Genomic DNA, 20,013 nt, shown 5'->3' with positions numbered 1-20,013 from the left:
GGCATTTTTACATGTATATTGAGTACTCAATACCCAGAGCATTCCCTAAGGAGTCACCATTGTTTCTTAGATTGCATCATGTTTTTCTTTTTCAAGCACTAAGCAAATCTACTTCCAGCAAAACAAAACAAAATGAAACAATAATACAAACAAATAAAAAGTCCTGGGGAAAAGTACTTTGGGGGTGACTCTTGGGCCTCTCTCCATGGTTTCAAGGAAGCCAAGAAGGCCTGTTCTCCTGGGGACTTTATGACTCATTTCTACCTGAAATATTAGATGAAGGAGGAGGATACCCCTTACACTTTTTTTTTCTAATCTTAAAATGTAGAGTTTTGGAATTATAAATGTCTTTGAGGGCAGGGACCATTTTGTGTTTATAGATTTTGGTGTTTTGCTTCCCATTCTGTTCTCAGTGCCTAGTATATTAACAGACCTGATGTATGTGCTCAATTACTACTTATTGTATGCAAAATGGTTCGAGTAAATGAAGGAGACTGTAGAATTAGCATCACAAGGTCAATATTAGCTAGCTAATTGAAATATACCATTTGAGTAAGTCAGAATTCTAAGGCTTTAGTTTTTACTATGAAAATTAATATTTAGCAGTGTTGCAATTTATCTGCTAGTACTTTAACCTCTTTGCTAGGCCTGCATGGCCTCATCGATATTCAAAATATAGCAGATATAATTTTTACCAAGTGCTTTTATTATCAAAGCAACTAATAAAGCCCTGTAACCCACAAGCCTTATACATTATCACTGATGAGCAAACTGGGATTTTGTAGCCAGTCTTTCTGATGTCACCAAGGATCTTTCTTTGGAACTATTTAAAACCTAATCATCAAAATAAAGATTTTCAAACATTCTATTTTCTTTTTTCCTTTTGCTGATGGATTATTTTGTTCACCTTTTCCTCTTCGCTTGTTTTGGGAATTAGGGGTTTCCAACGAGCCCATGTGGCGTTATGAACTATCTCTAGATATTGAGTTTACGTTACAAACAAGCAGAAATTCCCAGCCTGTCAGAGATCTTCTCCTAGGATACAAGGAAAAGCAAAGTTCAACTAAATTGCACAATTAATTCATGATCACTTCTGAATAGAGAGAAAAGGTTGCTTTAAGCTGTTCTGTTCTCCTCCTAGGGATTTAAGGTCAATTTCAAGAAGCAAAATTACTATTCTTTCAAGTTTTCTCTCCTGTTTTGTATTCTTGCAATTATCTCCCCAGAACCTCTTCCTTTTTAACATGTAAACTTAGCTTAATAAATCAATCTGAAGATTAGCTACATGGAAACATACTATTCTGCTAGCTGGGTGGACAGGTGTAGGAATGGGTGAAGGAATAAAGCAGGACAGTTTCCTTTCCTGATCAATGGCTTGATCAATGTATCAGTTATTTTTGTTTTACACAAAAGAATCTGAAACTATCTTTTTGTTCTTCCAGAAAATAAGAGAAGCATTTTTTTTCTTTTTGCTTTAAATTCTCTCTCTCTCTCTCTCTTTTCATATAAAGATTAAAAACATTGCCTTTGAGTCATGTACAAATTCTAGAGATCAAAAGAATAAATGGTTTATAAAGAAATAAGATCTTAAAAGATGATTACTTTTTGCAGTAGCTGCTTCTCAAGCTATTGAAATTAGATGATTTTGTGTTAAAATAGGAAACATAAGCAGTTAAAGATATTCTGCTCAATACCTGATCCAATATTTGGGTATAGAACTGATATTTGTTTCCAGAAAAGACCTTAGAATGTCACTAGATTTTGAGTCGTATTTCATCTTCAAATCAAGGAACATACAATAGTTATTTGAAATTTTTTTTTTTTGCATATTATATATTGTAGTTTTTAGATTCTTTCCCAAGAAAAGCAGTAAAGTCAACTGGTCGTGTCATGAACTCTGACAATGTCGGAGTTTAAATGTCAGGTTTAAATCCCATCAGTACTTTGCATGGAAATCTGTGTTAGTATCTCACTTTTCTCTTCTGCAAAATGGGGCCAAAGTACCTACTCTATAGGGCTATTAAGAATTAAATGAGCTAATATGGGTAAAGTGAATAGGACAAAGCCTGGCACATAGTAAGCATGGAATAAAAGTTACTATTTACAATATCTTTGCTCATCTGAAAAGGTAGTGAATATGTGTGTGAACCATTTTTACTTATTCTGCGAAGTATTGTAACCAAGTTTGAATTAATGGAAAACCCTGCAGTGTAATTTACTGACTCTGGTGGGAATTAGTACTAACAAATAGAAGGTATGAGTCCTCTCCCAGGAAGCGGTCTGCAATGTGCTTTCCATTAATGAGAATTCAGAAAGGAAGAAATCTGCTTTGAAATCTACTTTCTTGGGATGTTTTCTCAACTCTCAATTTTGATGATTGTTTTTCTTTATTTCCTGATACTCATATCTTACTTCTTAAGGTAAAGTCAACAGGTGAAATGTTTACAGAATGAGAGCAGGTAGAGAAATAAAGAAAAATATTTCTAGCATTCTAGTAATAACTCTGCTATTTGAACAGCAATTAACATTTACATTTATGAATAGGACCCAGTTGTTTATTTGTTTCTTGAGTGGAACGCGGTACCAGAGTCTGACTTCAGATGAAGATATCTGACAAAGTTTATTTATAGAAATTATATGGCTAAAAGGGATCTTAAAAATCAATACCCCGATTTAAAAGATGAGCTCCACAGTGACTTAATTAACCACTACTTCATTTATTCAATTCAAAAAATATGTATTTATCGATCTACTATGTAGTACTCGTTCGGCTGAGTCACTGAGATACAGGCATGGCCTGGCTTTTGTCTTTTTAACACTTAGAGACTACAATGGGAAGATAGAAAATGATACTAAAGTGTGATGAAGGGAAGTGTAGAGAGTACGTGGCAGGAAGAACTAACCTACCAAAGGAGCTTAGTTAAACTGAGCCCTGAAGAAGGGGTTGGAGTGGGCCAGTGCAGTGGGAAGCTGGGGAGTGAGAGGGGCAGGTGTTTGAATGAAATGGAACAAGAAGTGTGGGATGGGACTAAAGCTGCGTACATACATAGGTCACTGTGGGCCAGGTGAACTGTCTTTCAGTGATCCCAAGAACAATAAAAAAATTATGGAGAGTTTTAAGCAGAGATTAACATACTTAGATTTGTATTTTTTAAAGATAATTTTGGCAGTATCCAGGTGAATGAACTTAAAAGGGTAAGACAAAGGTCCACAAGGCCAGTAGGTGACTCTTACACAGCCCTGGAGAGAGACAATGTTGGCTTAACCTGCTGTCTGTGGGTAATGTAATCGAATCTTAAGCACATAGAAAATACTGATTTCATTTCTAAGCGTTGTTTTAGAAGAGTTAGTATTTTTCCTGTTACATTTGCCTGTGACCCAAATTCCTAAAAATGATCTTAAAAAAAACCCTCCCCCCCTTCCTTTATTAAACAAGGGATTTGGTACAGCAGGCTCTTTTTTATTGTGGAAGAAGGAAAATGATTAGCTTAATTGTTTTGGCTGGTGTTTTCTACCCAGCAGCTAATTCCTACCTACTAGGCACTATTCATCTTATGTCTGTTAGATTCGTTCCATGTTTTCTATTCCCATTGCCACTGCCCTAGTTTAGACCATCATTACCTCTCACCTGGACTGTTGCCACAACCTGCCAACTCATCGCCCTGCCTCCCAAACCTTTATTTCCTACTATTTATCTTCACATTGTGCTTTCAGATTCCCCTGCTCAAAAGCCTTCAGAGGTTTCCTTCTGCCTAGAGGAGAAATGTTAGCATTATTCCATCTGCTCTTTTGCCCTACCCTGACCCGTGTACAACCTATCATTAAACTAAGCCAGATTATACTCTATTCCCCAAATAAATGCCACACACTATCTTTCTACCTTTGCGTAGGTCTAGAATGGCATTATCTACTTCTTGAAATCTTAGCAATTTTTTTCAGGTTCCAGGACAGAAGTAAAATTTTTGTGATACTTTCTATAGTTATACCAAACAGAAATATTATTAACCACGTACCAGTCTCACAGCTAAGCTTTTGAATCTTCCTGTTATTATAGTTACATATGCCCATATTTCTTCTCTCTCATAAATAAGTTCTTAGGATAGGAACAGTGGGAACAGTGCATTATTTTTCTCTATGTCCCCCCAGTACCTTCCCCAATGCCGTGGAAGTAGGAAACACTCATAAAGGATTTATTTCATCAAATTGATATCTTTTTCATACCAAACTTTTAAATTGTTATATGGATTTATTCTGTTTGAGACTCAAAATGCCTTCAGAAAAATTCTGCCATTTATGTATCTAAGAATATAATAATAATTCTTATTTTTAAATGTGGCCTACGAAGGGGAGAAATTAACATTAATATTTCATGTTTCCTGATTCATTAAAAATGTGTTAAATACTGTTATGTTATTTGCATTATTATAGAGTCAGAGAAAAAGGACAGACAAGATCTTTGTCCTTTTGGAGTTAATTTTAATCAGGGAAATAGAAAAATGTTTTATCCACATCTTATTTTATAGGCACTGATTTCTATAAGTCTTTATAGGTTGCCCTTTATGAAAACATTTTTCTTGGTTATAAAAAAGTCACACACACACACACACACACATATATATATATATTTTTTTTTAACTTAGGCTTTATTACTATACCCACACATTCAACAAGCAGCTATTAGTATACCAGTACCTGGGCACTTTGCTAAACCCTGGTATTTATGGCCAAGTACAAAACAACAGATATCTAAGCAAGGGAATGTACTTTACTTTCACTATATCCTCTGGTCCAGGTATGTTCAGAAGGAAGAGATGATCTGGAAATGCATCAAAGACCACAGTGTCGCAAAATGAACTGGATGCTTTGGCAGTGGAGCAGTGAAGGAAAGATCCACAAAGGCTTGGAGAGGCAATGGGAACCTACAAGTGAGTTTGTGCGGAGCAGACTGCTGAAAGAGCAAGAACTGGGTGTGTGTGTGTGGTCAGACAAGAGAAAATTGTGCCAAGGAAACTGAGGTGAGACACTCTCAGCAATGGAGAGAGAGATCTGAACACACACACACACACACCCCCAGACGTAAAGAGCTAGCCTTAACAATCTGGCATCCAGAGAGTGTGAAGCTTCTCAGAGGAGAGCTTCTTTTTTCCCATAACTTTGCTGCCAGTGCCTCCCCTCTGTCCCTCGCTCTGGAGGAGTTAGAACTTGGGTTAGTAAGAGTGACAAAGAAGGGTGGACACTACCCGTAGGAGCATTTGTGCTTACTTTATCTGCTTCTGACCTGAAATAGGCTCCTGCTAGGACTGGATAAAGGTTTCAACTTGAATATTCAAAGTTTCGATTATTATATTAGTTTAGCCATACTAAGTTTTGAATGGATACTATTTATAAGCAAAGGTTTACTGTTTTATTACACAGTAAATACATTCTAAAGGGGCAGGGGAAGATGCAAATACAATTACATTATGATTTTATTTCACAAAGTAATTTTTCTTTCTACTTATTATGCATGCCAAAATAACATTTCACTATTCAGGCTTACATACAATAAGAGTGGCGTGGATGCTCTGGATAAAAATTGCTTTGGTAAGACACATGGAAACAACATTAGTATGGATTTAGATGAAGTAGAACTTTGAAGTTGGGATTAAATATAGGTTTGTAGAAAGGAGGAAGAAAAAACTTTCTAAATGAAGTTATGATGACAAAATGCTCAAGTTCTATCCTGGGTTCAAACAGAAAGGTCTGCATAAAGCCAACATTCATATTGAGGAAGACATCTTGGAAAGATACATCAGAGGCTCAACTCTAAAAGGCCTTGATGGCCAAGCTAGGAAGTTCCTTTTAAGTAATGAGTTTTCATTTAATGCTCTTAAAACCTGGTAATAAAATGGAATGGAGAAGTCAGTTATTCATCAAGGTTAATTTGGTCGTTGATACTGCCTTTTCCAGCTTCTCCCACTGCTTTTAAATTACACCATTATGTTTTTTATAGCATCTTAGTTCTCTTGTTTACAGCCTGTCTCTCACAATTTAGTGTAAGCTAAATGAGAAAAAAACACTTGAAAATTTTTGCTGCTCTTTGCTATGCTGTCACTAGAAGAGTGACTGGACAGATAGTAGGTGCTCATTAAATAGCTGATAAATAAGTAATTGAATGAAGAGGGAAAGACCGGAGGAGATGCACTGTTAAAAAAAAATTGAGAGAAGAGTTATGATAACTTGGATTAAGATTTTGGCAGTAGTAGGAGAGAAAAGTTATCATACTATTCAAGTTTTGAAGAAGGAATCAGCAGGGGACCAAATGGAGAAAAATGTCATAGGAAATTCCAAGATTTTCAAATATTTGGAACTATTTTCTAGGGAAATAAGGATGGCCCTCCTGGAACCCGGAAGTCAGAAGGAAGGTGCTAGATTGGGAAGGGGTTGGGGTTTTGCATGTATAGAGCCTGCTGTGTCTGTGGGAGGGTCCCATACAGTGCTATCATTGGGTAGATCTGAGAAACCAGGTTCTACTGGACGTACAATGTAACTTTCAGCAATTGACTGGTTTTGTGTTTGAGATAGCTAAGTTTTAAAAACTCAGACTTTTTAAATATTTGGGAGAGTGTGCCTGTCATCTGGTTTTCATTGCTTTTCTCTTCATGAAGTCAGTTATGAAGTAGAATTCAAGTGAATGCAAAGAGGTAGCGGAGAACCCCAGGAAAGAAGGCTGGTGGCCCAGTCTGAACCCCCTATGTCCTGCTGCCAGTCCCTCATTTCCTCTGCAGCAACTTTCCCATGTGGCTGTGAACACTGCTTAGGAAACTATCACTGGCAGCGTTTGTGAGGGTTGCCAGCTTTTAGCTAGGCAACCATTCACTTGAACGAAGTAGAAGCTGAGTGAAGAAAGGGTGAGTTGCCAAATGACGTTTTCTCCTCCCTCCCCAATCTGCAAATCTGGAGGGCAGGAGGGAGAATTGTGACCAAACAATGTCTTCCCACATCCCGTAGCCCACAAGGACATAGCTATAAAGGCAACTTAAGTTTTAAGTGTGCAGTTATCCACGTTGAGAGGAGTTTCTATTCTTAGAAATGATCTTTTCATTAATGATACCCTTCAAACACCAGTAACTTCTCTTTCTACTACCATCAATATCAAAATAATAAAATAGAGGATAAAAGATAAAAAATGAGAAGGTTTCCTAATACATATCCAAAAAATATGTATTACCTGTGTCTGTATATCTTATGCAAACTTACTATAGGTAAATAAAGACAACGTGAGATTTCTGGAATATTAATCCATTCCTTTGACTCATGGAAACTGTGCAATTTATGCTGAGGTTTGTAGAATTTAGTTTACAATACTGGTTAATCCAGTTTGAATGGACTTGATGTGGAGAATTATCTAGTACAAAGCAATTCACTGTACATTGTTCGTATGACCGTGATTTTATGTGTAATTGTTACACACTGAATGTTTGTGTGCCTCCAAAATTCACGTGCTGAAGCCCTAAGCCCCAATGCGATGGTATTTAGTAAGAGGGCCTTTGGAAGAGAATTAGGATTAGATGAGGTCATCAGAGTGAGGCCCTCGTCATGGGACTAGTGGTTCTTATAAGAAGAGGAAGAGAGACAAAAGCTCCCTGTCCTGTGAAGAGACAGCAGAGAGGCAGCCTGGGAAGAGCATGAGGGTGGCAATTGGCTGGCACTGGCTCTGGGACTTCCACAGCCTCCACCACCATGAGATGGAAATGTCTGCTGCTGAAGCCAGTCAATCTATGGCGTTTTGTTATGGTAGACTATAGCAAGGCTTCCCAAACTTCAAGAATCATCTGAAGTTTATTTAATGTGTGGATTCCTAAAGCCCAGTATATATGGTATTTGTTTCAATTAATCTGAAATTTCACGTCCCAGGAGTTTTCACTTTAAGTAAATTTCAAAGTGATTCTGATACAGGCTCTTCTGGGCAATAGTTTGGCAAACACTGTTTACAGGGCAGGTACGCAGATAATCTTTTTTTGCTTGATAGTTGGGGGCGTGGGATGGAAAGGGAGAGAACTGTTCTGACTTGGTCCTTAGACTTTCTCACTCTTGTTTCAAACTTCCAAAGTTTTCCGCAGGAGGAGAATACTTACAGCTACCAGCTTCTTTCCTGTGTTGTTACATCACGTAGTAACAAACACAAATTTAGGATCTTAGAAAGAAAAAAACAGAGAGAGGGCACTGTACAACACCTTAATCTTTTTCCTACCAGTGCCTCATTGGGTAAGTATTTTCTCCCAAATTACTGAATTATGAGCATTCAGGAAATCAGAGCCAAGAAAGGGCTTATCTTAGCCAAAATTTTGAAGTAGGCAAAAATTTATACATTAACTGTTCATCATGCCTACTACCCACCAAACTTGGTAAATCTGGCTTTTCTGAAAAATGAGCCTATAACTTCAGAGTGTGTTGGAGGGTTAGTACTCCACATGGATCTAAAAACACATATTCATTAGTATTTCTTGGATGAAACATTTTAGTTTAAAATTTGGAAAATCTAATGAACTAAGGCAGGCCCTGGGAGATATTCTGGGGGAGATGGAGTCAGTGGGGATTTTGGCATTCCTCAAAACATTTTTCCAAAGGCAGGGCTTAAACAAAATTTATGGAAGAGATGTTTCAGAAATCTAAGCCCTCTATCATGGCTCTTTTTCAGGTCTGAAGTTAGATATGATCTGGTCATTAGTATATCTGACTCCACAGAAATCATTAGGATTAATGCATCAGCATGTAGAGGGGTCTCTGCTTTTTCAGGAAAAATAAGATGTTTCAAAATAGAAGCAGTTAATTATATTCTCCAGATCTCATTTTCTCCTTAAGGCAGATACAAATACCAACTGTTTCTGACCTTGTGGTGTCATCTCCCAAATTGGCATGTATTTTGACATATTTTGTGAAAGCAATTTCCATTATGTTGTATTCCCCAACACATGGTACTTTGAAACTGTTAAGCAAAATACAAAATATTACTAATAATCTATCCGCCATGTATTATTAACACCTCAAGAGAAAGAGCCTCCTTCCACCAGATGGAGGGACGGATCCGGGATATCTATTCATTTTTTATGTCCATTAAGTGCTCTGGCACAAATCACAAATCAGAAAGACCCTCAAGTAAAGACTCATGTTTCAGCTTTTTAACTGCATAAAAAAGGAGTATAAACTCGTGCAGGCAAGACAGCAGGTTTCCTTTTTGTGACAGAGCACCCAGGTCAGACCATAATGAGCAAAATCTATGAAGAGATGTTTCCATACATCTCTTTTAGGGGTTTTCTCAAAGCAGCCCTAAGGGTTGGGTCTTTGGAGTCAGTAGCAGGTCACTTTACTTCTTCAATTCTAAATGTATTTAACATTTTCAATCCCTAAGCCCCTGCAGCTTCATGCTGTGTATATTTAATGCATAAATGCTCCAATGTGTAAAGTACTGAGAGGTTCTTACATAAAGATGAACCATTCCTACTTCAGTGGTGTAGAGACATTTCAAAATTTTACTAGTTTACAAGTTGGTCTACAATTTACCAACTTGTTTTCCTGGTGGGAAGTAGTTAGGTTGTAAGAGGAGAGAAACATCAGCATGTTAGCTTAACAAGCAAAAATTCTATTCATCTTCATGCTGGCTATTTGTTATATTCTTGCGGCTGAATTTAGTTTTACATGTTGTGACAGTCATTGAAATCAGGCTCCCACGAAATGTGTTTCACACTGTTAGAGCTGGCATTTATTTTTCAACTTGTAAATAAATCTATGATCTTCATAGATCTATTTCTATGTTTATTTCTATTTCTAAGGTTTCCCCCCTTAGTCCTAGTTAATTATAAATAATATTTTAGTTAATTCCTTCCACTGTATTCAGGATTCCCTTTTACTGATTCTTCTTCTTTACCAAAGCATGTCCCTGTATTTGGAGCTCAGAAAATATTTGTGGAACAAAACAAAGCCTGGCAAAAAAAAGTATAAACTGGGAGGCAATACTGTGCACAGGGGTAAACAGAATAGGCCGTGGAGCAGAAAGCAAATTTTGAACTTCAGCTATTGCATTATGAACTGTCGGACGGGGGCAAGTGACTTTGTCTTGCTGTGCTTCCATTTCCTCTTCTGTAAAATGGGGATCGCAGCACCTATCTCATAAGGTTCTTGTGGTATTAGGTCAGATAATCCAAGTAATGTTACAGCAGAGTTCTTAGCACAAGGCAAGTAGTCAATAATTATCTTCTATTATTCATTAGTTTTGTCACCTTACAGCATCCAGCATAGTGTCTCTGCAGGGCATCAAAAGGCATATATTTAAAATCTTAAATCTGACTAAATCTGTTACTCTAAGAACAGCCTTTTTGACTCAATTGGTAATTCTGGCAATATCTTCTCTACTCTAAATTTCAGGTGTGATTTTGGCAGCACCGTCAGCTTTATACCAGGTTGTAAAGCTTTGTGTCCGGTGTGTATTTTACCACATTTCGTGTCCCCATTACATTCCCCGAATCTTATTTTAGTCACGACAGGTGTTTAATAAATATTTATTGACTCATTGTTTCTCTATTAGCTATTTTTTTTCTTTCTGATGGTCGACTCTTTCTAAGGGGAGTCTCCTTAAATTTTATACTCTTAATACTCTCATGCTACACAATAGACTGTAATTTTTTCAAACTATACATCTAGAATTATGGTTTTAAAAATTTCTAACTGTTTCTAACTCAATTTACTCAAACACGTGTGTGTGTGTGTGTGTGTATAGTGTGTGCACAGGAAATAATAGTGAAATAAATTCTGATAAGGAATTAAAGATGAGATCTACCTTGGGCTTTCTGTGGCGATATCCTCTCTCTTCGACGTATGGTTTGATTTCCAAACATGGTGTTTTAGTCTATGGTTGTACAAATTACATTTGAATGTTTCCCAACTTCAGTTCTCTCCTTACAGTGCAGTGTGCAGTTTCCCATTCTAAGGAAAGATTGCTCCTTTGATGAGGACATATTTATTCTATATAGACACAGACTTCTTAGGATGCTTCTCTGTTCCAGGGAGAAGTCACAAGTATATTAATGGCTTACTTTTTCTGTACCAAGAAAATTGATTTCCCCTTTGTTTCTAAGGAAAATCATTTTGAGGGTACTCACCACTATGTGATGAATGGTACTATAAAAACACTTTGGGGCTTCAGCAAAAGGAGAATACTGGCTTAAAAATTATTTATTCTGTGCAGTCTAATTTTATTCCTTGAAAAGTACATTCACTTTGCAATGACGTCTCCTTCTTGTTTCCTTAACCTAATTCACATGAATACTTCTATATACCATATCATGCTCAGCGAGCAGTAAATAAGAACTAAATTGTGCTGTTAGCCGCTGAATCACCTTACTCTTAGTCTTCTGTTTTGTAGACTTGCCAAGTGTAACCTAGGAACTTATTTCCTGATTTATATCATTTACTCCTCTCCTGTCTAGCAGAACTTGTACTTCAGTGCCTGGGACTTGGAGAAACAATTGAGTGGGATGGTAAGTCTACCAAGATATTTGCTTAAGAATCTTAAAGAAGCCTACTCACGGATGTTTTGGAACCAGATTTTAAGTGAACAAAGTTAAAACCTGTTTTTCTCTTGTGGTTATTTCAGGCTTTTCTGTTTTTAAAGTCATCTTCACATATGGTACCTCCATATATATCTAAATCTATTCCACATAGCTATAATGCATGATTTAAGCTTACTTTTCATAATACAGCACTGTGACTAATTTGGTGTTAATTCTACTGTGTTTTTCAGATTGTTCAGTAGGAAGGGGCTAGTGCCAGTTCTAACAGAATTACTATAGCGCGTTAACATATACATCTAAACTATATACACTATTATATTCCTAGCACATCCTATTAATTATGGAAATCACATTCATTTCAAAAGTGGAATTTACATGACAACAGCTTCTGGGGCTCAGTTGAGCATCAGACCAGTATGCCACAGAATTCCCTTGTAGTGTGGGTGTTGACAGGATTCTGCTGACAACAAATTTGCAATGAAAATGTCTCATAAATGTGCATCCACATGGAACATTACTGAGAAGGGATCATCTCATTATTCACACAGGTCATTCATGTCAGAGAAGGCAATTTCATCACTCTTGCACTAATAAGATAAATTATGAGGAACAAATAGTCATGTATACATATATACAAATGGCCTGAAAGATGTGTCTTAAATATTTAGCAAAGATGTCTGGATAAAGAATTGTCACCTTTGTGTTCTCTCCTATAACTGTGTATTTTATAATTCCCACATAAATGTTGGAGAGAGACTCTAAATCAGACAAGAGGGTGGACTAGTCCAGAAGGGTTATAATAGGAAGTAAATAACAAGATAAAATAGAATTGGGGGAAAATTAGGCTGACTATCACGACAAAGTTCTTAATAAGGAATACCGTTAGACTGTGAAATAGTCTTTCAAAGGCTCTGGAAGGAGTCACGAGCCATTTAATGTCAGATTGGACTGAAGTACTCCAAAATAGGCTAGAGGGACCAAGATTACATTAGAAACGGAAGGAAGGGGATGACCTAATAATTTCTACTGTCTCAGAGATTACCATGATTGTACTCATTTTATGTGTTCAGACTTGGTACATAATCTATCTTTTTATGCTACTTCTTGGGAGCAATTTCAACAAATTCATCTCATGCATTTAATAGAATCTCAAAAGAGGTGAGAATGCACAATAAACTCAGTTTAAAATAGCAACATGAGAAGACTATGAGTAAATACTCCTTATTTGAGAGTTACCCCTAGAGAAAACACGTCTCACTCTGGAAATCCATCCACATTCCAACGTACTCCAATGCATTCCAATGCATTCTGCCCTTTTAGTTTTCAATATTGACTAGACATTAATTTTCATTTCTTCTGGTTAATGGAATCTTGGGATGATGCTGAATTCAGGAAAACAAATTAAAACATTTTATCCCCAAGCCATCGGGCTACATTTTGGCAGGAGGTTGCTAGAACTCTAGAAAAGGATGATGCTTCATTTTGTGACTGATCCACTGATAGAGGAATGGACAAGAAAAATGGTTTAATTTGGAAAAAAAAGAAGTTTGATATAAGAAAGAGGAAAATGTACCCAGGGAAGTTGTAAAATGTTATTGCTATGAGTATTTCAAAATAAGACCATCTTCAATTTTGTGTCATTCCAGCTGATCGTCTGTCATACACTACAGAAATGAAAAAGGTGACCTTTAAACAATTATTTCAATTCTTTCATTCATTACAAATACTAACTTCAATTTAAGTAATAATGAAGATCAATTAATTTTATGCTCTATCTATGTTAGTTCAACTTTACCAATTTTAATTGTAGCAACATAAAATTAGGGTTGAGCTCATCATTTTGATATTTGGTTAATTGTGGGGTAACAGTTCTTTTCATATGTACAACACAACTTTTTAAAAAAATGCAGCATACCCAAATGAGTGGGTTGTAGGACATATTTTTATTATTTATACTATCTGCTCATGTAGCTTTCCACACCTTTTTTTATTGTGTAAAAAATGCCATACAATTTAAGAGAAAGTGTCCCCAGATTCCAAGCCCCATAGTTTAGCCTACTTGTGTTGCTATAATTTCTATGATTTAGATTCCACATCTCATTGGTAAGACTTTAGCTTGTAGAACTAGAGTTTTATACCTAGAATTTTTTTTTTGCAATAATGGGGGGTAAGTTTACCAATGCTAAAAGGTATTGTTACCATATCCTTCTGTCTAGTCCAATCTAGTCAATGTAGATATGCTGGAATTTTTAGTGTTTTATTTGTGAAAGTGTAAGTTTCAAGACTTCCTCTCATTTTCCATCCCAAGTACCTGTGTTACTCTAATCATAAAACAAGATAACCTTATAGCATGTTTACTCAAAATATTTGACACTTCTTGCTAGGTGATCAAAACCCCAAAGGATGGCCAGGTAAAAACTACAGGTGTAGGAAATCTTTGTAAAAAAAGACACTACCATTATGAAATTGAAATATTATAATATTTTCTGATATATGGTAGCTTCCAAGTGTATTCAGATTCCATTGGGCTATTTTTAGAAAAAAGGCATGTAGCAATATAAACATAGCTAAAAATTAGAGCATCTCAAACATCTTTGGTAGGAACTGTAATCCATATGAGTTAAGCATAATGACAATCTACATCAAATATATTTATGCAAACAGTTGAAATTCAGGTAGTAGCATTAAAATGTGGAATAGATAAACCAAAGCATTTTTTTAGTCATAGGTAAACTACTACTGTTTCTCTTCAAATAGAGGCTTTTTTCATGAAGAAACATAATATTTCTCTACTCTAAAAGCCAGAAACACAAAGAAATTCAAGCAAAGAATCTCAAAGTAATGAACTATTGTTAGCTCCTTAACTTACACTCACCTCAACACGCATGAACCTAAGCTTTGAATATTCCAATATGTAACTATCTCTAAATAGACCCCAAACATATCTGTTACTATTTAAATATCAGTAGAAATTTTATAAGCAAATTATTTGAATACTTAACCACAGATCTTTAGAAATGTACAGTTTTATTTGTTTCCAAAATCCATAATCTGTAAAATACTTAAAAATCAGGAGCATGCCCCATTAATATATTTGTCCATCAGTATTCTATTTTGGAGAATCTTCCACGTTTGTTAATCCAAGGAAAAATTAAAAGGAAATTTCCATAAAATCCTTGAGAAACAAGTTTATTGGATATATTACCTAGCCTATTTTTGGATCGCAAATCTCCCGCCCTCTCTGAGTTATCTCACTGTCAGATAAGAGAATGGAACCGGATCGATGAAAAGATACGCTCCCAGTCTGGCTTTTCGATTTTTCGCTCAAGCCAAAAAGAAGCAAAGGGCAGCGAGTTAAGGCTCCTTTCCGAGCATGCTTGCGGGAGGGTGAACCTCTGGCCACCTCTGGCTACCGAGCTCTTCCCCGCTGCATGGACCAGGTCCGCTGACCGCTACCCACCTCTCCTGGCAACCTCCACACCCACATGGAACCGCCAATGTGTCAGCCAGTCATCGCAAGGTTTCCTGTGCACAAAGCATTGGGAGCCCCCAGATAGAAACGAATCCTGAGTCCAGAGCAGAGCTGGAGGTGGTTGGCTGATGAGACTGGTATCTCTTGGGGTCTGTGAGCGCTGGTTAGTCCCTCCACCTCTCTCGCCCTGGCCACAGATCGGTGCCCTAAAATCTACCTCCTCCCAGAGATACAAACGTGCGCGCACACACACACAAACTCTCGCTGGTGCTCATCCACATCGCCTCTGCCTCCCGTCCTTCCCAACCCCGGCAGAACTGTAGGGACCAGTCCCTGCTCTGCCTCAACTTTCCCGGCTACGCCTGCCCCACGCGGCACCCAAGCTCCCGCGCTCTAGCTGGGCTCCCTCCAGAGGGACACGTCCTCTTCTGGGCCCCTTACCTCGCAACAACTCCTACCAGGAACTGGAGCTGACCGTGGTGGCAGCAGCGGCAGTGAGCCTGCACTCGGGCTCTGGCTCATGGTTGGTCCTCCTCATCCGACACAAAAGAGGTAGCTTGCTGGCTTTGTCCTTTCCAAATCCAAGGGAGAAGTTATTTTGCCCCCGAAATGTCCAACTTGTGCGCCCAGCTTCCTGTCACAGTGCCCCCTGCCCCCGCCCCCTCCCGGCTGCGCGCTGGACCACTGCCCGGTGGCAGAGCATCCAGGCCTCCGAGTCAGTTGGGAGTGGGAAAAGGGAGGGGTGGAGGAGAGAAGAGGGAGGAGGTTGGGGAAAGGGGAACCCAGTGGTCTTCCGCGGAGGGGAGGGGAGCACTTCCCAGAGGAGTCCCCCTCCTCCTCCTTTAAACAGGCAAACCCACTTCCTAGGCGGGGAAGCAACTTTCCTTCACCTTGACCAAGCTGAAACCATCGCATCTAATTGGGACTCTCAGCAGAGACATGGACCTTCTGGCATCCTCTCCTTCTCATTCTTTCTCTTTTTCCCTCTTCCCCTCCCCCTTCCTCCCTTCTTTTATAGGGGTGTATCTGCAGAGTCTTCACTGAGCCAGGGTACCTAGATGAGAAGATGATTACACCGAAAGCCAGAGCGGTTTTGCTGGCCGCCTGGCCGCTTTGCCTCTCTCTGTTTGAAATCCTTAAGCAGTGCATATAAAGGTCGGAGAATTTCGGAGGAGTGAGGCGAAGGGGCGTGGGGCTGTAGGGAAGGAGGCGGCGGCTTTAACTTTAAAGCTCTGCTAGAGTTCTTGGCTTTTGGGTGAGCAGGGACTTAGAGTTAGTCCTTGGAAGAACTCTCCGGTGGTCCCGGTGCAACCGGGTGACCGCGCGCTGGAGGAGCCAGAGAGAGCGGGAGCAGGAAAGGAGTGAGTGAGCCAGCGAGGCCGGTGCGCAGCTCTGCCCTACACGCGGCACAACTGCACATTGCGAACCCCTGGAGAGGGTTTGTGCTGAACAATCTCTGGGTCAGGAGGGAGGGAGACGCTCCTGTTTCCTAGCAACCTTCATCAATCTTCTACGGATAGCTCCCTCTGAAGGAATTCGATTGGGCAGTCCCCGGAGAGAAGCCACGCCCCTTCAGGAATGCTGGGCTGCTGCTTTTTCGCATCCTCCCAAATTTCTTGGGTGGAATAAGATTAGAGGGGCGTGCTGAATTATCTTTTTTCCCCTTTATCTTTCTGAGCTACCACACCAACCTTTTGCAGCTGCCCCAGCTCATTAGTCCTTCTCCAGTCTTACTCGTGGGTAGTAGACGCAGTTAATGTTTTCTACAGAACCTCTTCTTTCTTCTTGAAATTAAATAAATAAATAAGAACCTTAAATCGGTGACGTAGGCACAAAAGAGAGAAAGGCATACGGAAATAGCTTTAATAGGCTGCGAGCTACAGAAGAGAAAATCCCAAAGCTAAAATTCCAGGCATCTTTCTATGTGTAGAAACACATTGTGTTTGATTTCAAAATTGAAACTTCATTAATTTTTCCACTCTAATGTACGAACTTCGTATTAACCAAGGATTGAGTTATATCAAGCCAGACACAATTAAACTTAATGCTTTAAATGCTACATTTATTCTTTAATATTTAATGTTAAATTGTTTAACAACTGCTCTTTTGTAACCTCGCCAGAACTTTTAAACTACAGGAATAATTGTACCACTGATTTTTTTTTTTAAGCGGGCTAGTGATATTTAAAAGACACATGTACATATATTTCATTGTGAACTCCAGTAAACCCAGGCATTTGCATCTATTAAAAGATGAAATGTTTTTTAAATAGTGAAATGCTAAAAATGCTGATGTGCTCCTTCTAGCACCATTCTTTCTGAGATGTAATAGCACTCCCAAAATAGAAGCAAAAATCACCCTTCCCTTATATTTCATTACTGTTATCTAATATATGTTATTGTTCTCCATAAACACATTAGGTCTTCTTAAGGAATTATTTTTAATAATGTTTGCCCAATAGACAACCGAATATCAAAAAGTAATGGCCTGGACAATGAGAAAAATATACATTTATACACTACAGGGCTTCAGAAACCAATGAAGCCATGTTGGCAGATTTTGGCCCCTTTCAGAATGTTCTAGAGGATGTCATCATGCACTTCCACGATATTATCAGACTGAGTTGGGAATGAGAGAAGTAGAAGAGGGCTGATGTTTTCATCTCATTAAACAAGAAAAGTAGCTGTGTTTGCACAAAGGAAAGTGCTGATGTCCAGGCTGAAGTGCATCTCCATAGTCTGAATCTCACGGTTTATGCTTTGCGAGGCATAGAGGCTGTAACACTGAAGCAAATTATCAATCTGTTATCAGATCAGGCTTTATGGGACAATTCTTCCTCTCCCCTAGTCCTCCATACACACAAAGAAATGATGAATGGAAGTGCTCCTCAGCCTTGTGGAAGTTGATTACCTGAATTTGAATATTGAATTTCCATCACTTCCCAGCTGTGAGAATTTGGGCAAGTTTCTTACCCTCCCTCTATCTATTCTGGCATTTGTTAAATGGGAATAATAACTGCTCACACTAATCATTTCAAGGATTAGTAAATGTGTGTCAGCAGCATATAAATATTAGTTACTATTACTGGTCTTTATTTTATAGTGAATTGATGGTATTTTAATTGTCAAGCAAGCATATGGAATATTTAATTGAAAGCAATTAGTCTTGAACTTTATTTCTTCCTTTATCATTTAAATTCATCATGGCATGGGGATATAACTTAGCTTTTAATTTTAATTTTTATTTGTTGGTGTGTGTCTGCGTGTGTTTTCAAAAGCCTAAAGAGATCTGGCTAAATAATAACCTTTGACTAAATAGCATGTCAATTAAGAAAGTGCATTCTTCCTCTCTCCTCCCCACCACAAGTATTCGATCTGGGCTCCATTTCTAAACAATTCTAGTTTCTTTTTTTTGGCCGGGGCCGGGTTTGAACCCACCACCTCTGGCATATGGGGCCGATGCCCTACCCTTTTGAGCCACAGGCGCCACTTGTTTCTTTTTTTTTAAGTGACTGGTATAATATGTTTATTTTTATCAAAGATTTTTCAAGTGAAATGTGTTTTCGGCATTTAGACCAGTCTTTCTAGTTTGTATTTTTTTTTATTAGTTTGCTTAAAGTTCCTAATTTATCTATGATTGTTCAAGTAATTAATCATGTTATTTCTTCTTAGGATTCTTTACAGTTAACACTGGGAAAACGCTTTTAAGACATGGCCCATAGAGCATCCCAACATTCATCCAGAAATACCACTGAGAGTTGCTGTATCATCACTGTCATTAATTACAAATATTAATAAATGCCTTCCGTATTCCCAATCTGATCCATAGTTTACTCTTACTAGCATTCCCTTTGAAGCAAATCTCTACTGGCAGAGATCAATCTTATTACTGGTTTCTACTACCTGTCAGGAAACTACAGTTATTTTGATCATATGGGGTGATCAGGAATCCAGAAGTATGAAATACTTCTCACTTATGGCTATTGTCTGATTCACAGTTGTTTGGTTTGGGCATTAAGTTATATGGCTACCTGAACCTTATAATCCATCTGGCCACACTGCTTGCCTCAACCTTCACTCGCTAACCCTCTGGCTGTTAATTTCCTCTGTATAACTCAGAACAGGACTGATCAAATCTAGAGACTTAATACTAGGTCTTTGTAAATATGTATGTCTAAAATGCTAAAATTTATCTTTAATTTGCTTATAAGCATTCCTCATTTATTTTTAAGCCTCTTTCAAAATATGTTCCCCTTTTGATCATCTATAAATTCTGATTTTAATTATTGCTACACAATAAAAGTCTTCTAGTCATCGTTTTGACAGAAATTCTAAGACAAAGAGATGCCAACTAAGCCATATTCCAAAGTGAAAGTTGCCATCCCCTTGTGCAGATCTGAGTGGGGTGTCTGAAAGCACATGGAACATAAAAGGGTTAAAGTCTAAGAAACTAAGATAGGCAGGAAGTTGGAGCACAGAGAGTTTTTGGTGTGCTTCTAGATATATAGGTCCAAGATGTGGGTTTGTGTCCTCCAGACTTCGACTCCAATATAGGGTGCTGTAGCTACAGGGGAACCATTGCTATGTTCCCCTGGATTTTGGGTGATGTAGTGGATTGCTTTTTAATTTACAGCAGAGAAATATGAGATGCTGGGTCTAGATCTGTCTCTCAGAGGGCTAAAAGAAAAGAAGGCTGAAAGAAAAGAGGGCAAGTAACTGCACTCTCTGTCATGACAAGTAAATGGGTGGGTTTCCCATGCACTTGCTGTGGGTCGTGTGAGCACAGAGCAGATGTGCTTTTGTTACTTCCTCCTCACAAGTATTTGGTGGAGAATCTGTGATCCTAGTGGTGTTCTGGGGAGGGCACAGGGCTGCAGTAATGTCACCAGCAGTAGGTTGTGTTTTGCACAAAGGCACTTGGCATATGGGTGAGAAGGGCTTGTTTGCCCATGCTCCTGTAAAGGGCTGTGTGAACCTGGGGTGAGGGCATTGT

The 20,013-nt window shown here is 38.4% G+C and overlaps 1 protein-coding gene across 2 annotated transcripts in view; it reads right to left on the bottom strand.

Annotated features, from left to right (window-relative positions):
- Positions 1-15,780, bottom strand: part of GRM3 (glutamate metabotropic receptor 3) — a 218,920-nt gene extending 203,140 nt beyond the window's left edge. Inside the window, exon 1 of one of the 2 annotated variants that reach the window (XM_003782633.2) lies at positions 15,463-15,780. Coding sequence is in view for 1 of the 2 variants with exons in the window: in XM_003782634.2 (XP_003782682.1) it covers positions 15,463-15,543 (81 nt within the window). In the remaining variant the exon portion in view is untranslated. The remainder of the gene's footprint in view (positions 1-15,462) is intronic. The other variant, XM_003782634.2, reaches the window with a different exon arrangement.
- Positions 15,781-20,013: the final 4,233 nt, after the last annotated feature.

This window comes from Otolemur garnettii, unplaced genomic scaffold (assembly GCF_000181295.1).
Source record: "Otolemur garnettii isolate 467f Iridium unplaced genomic scaffold, OtoGar3 scaffold00005, whole genome shotgun sequence".
In the NCBI taxonomy this organism is placed as follows: domain Eukaryota; kingdom Metazoa; phylum Chordata; class Mammalia; order Primates; family Galagidae; genus Otolemur; species Otolemur garnettii.
Note: the sequence above shows the minus strand (reverse complement) of the source record. Positions and strands in the feature narration are given on the sequence as shown.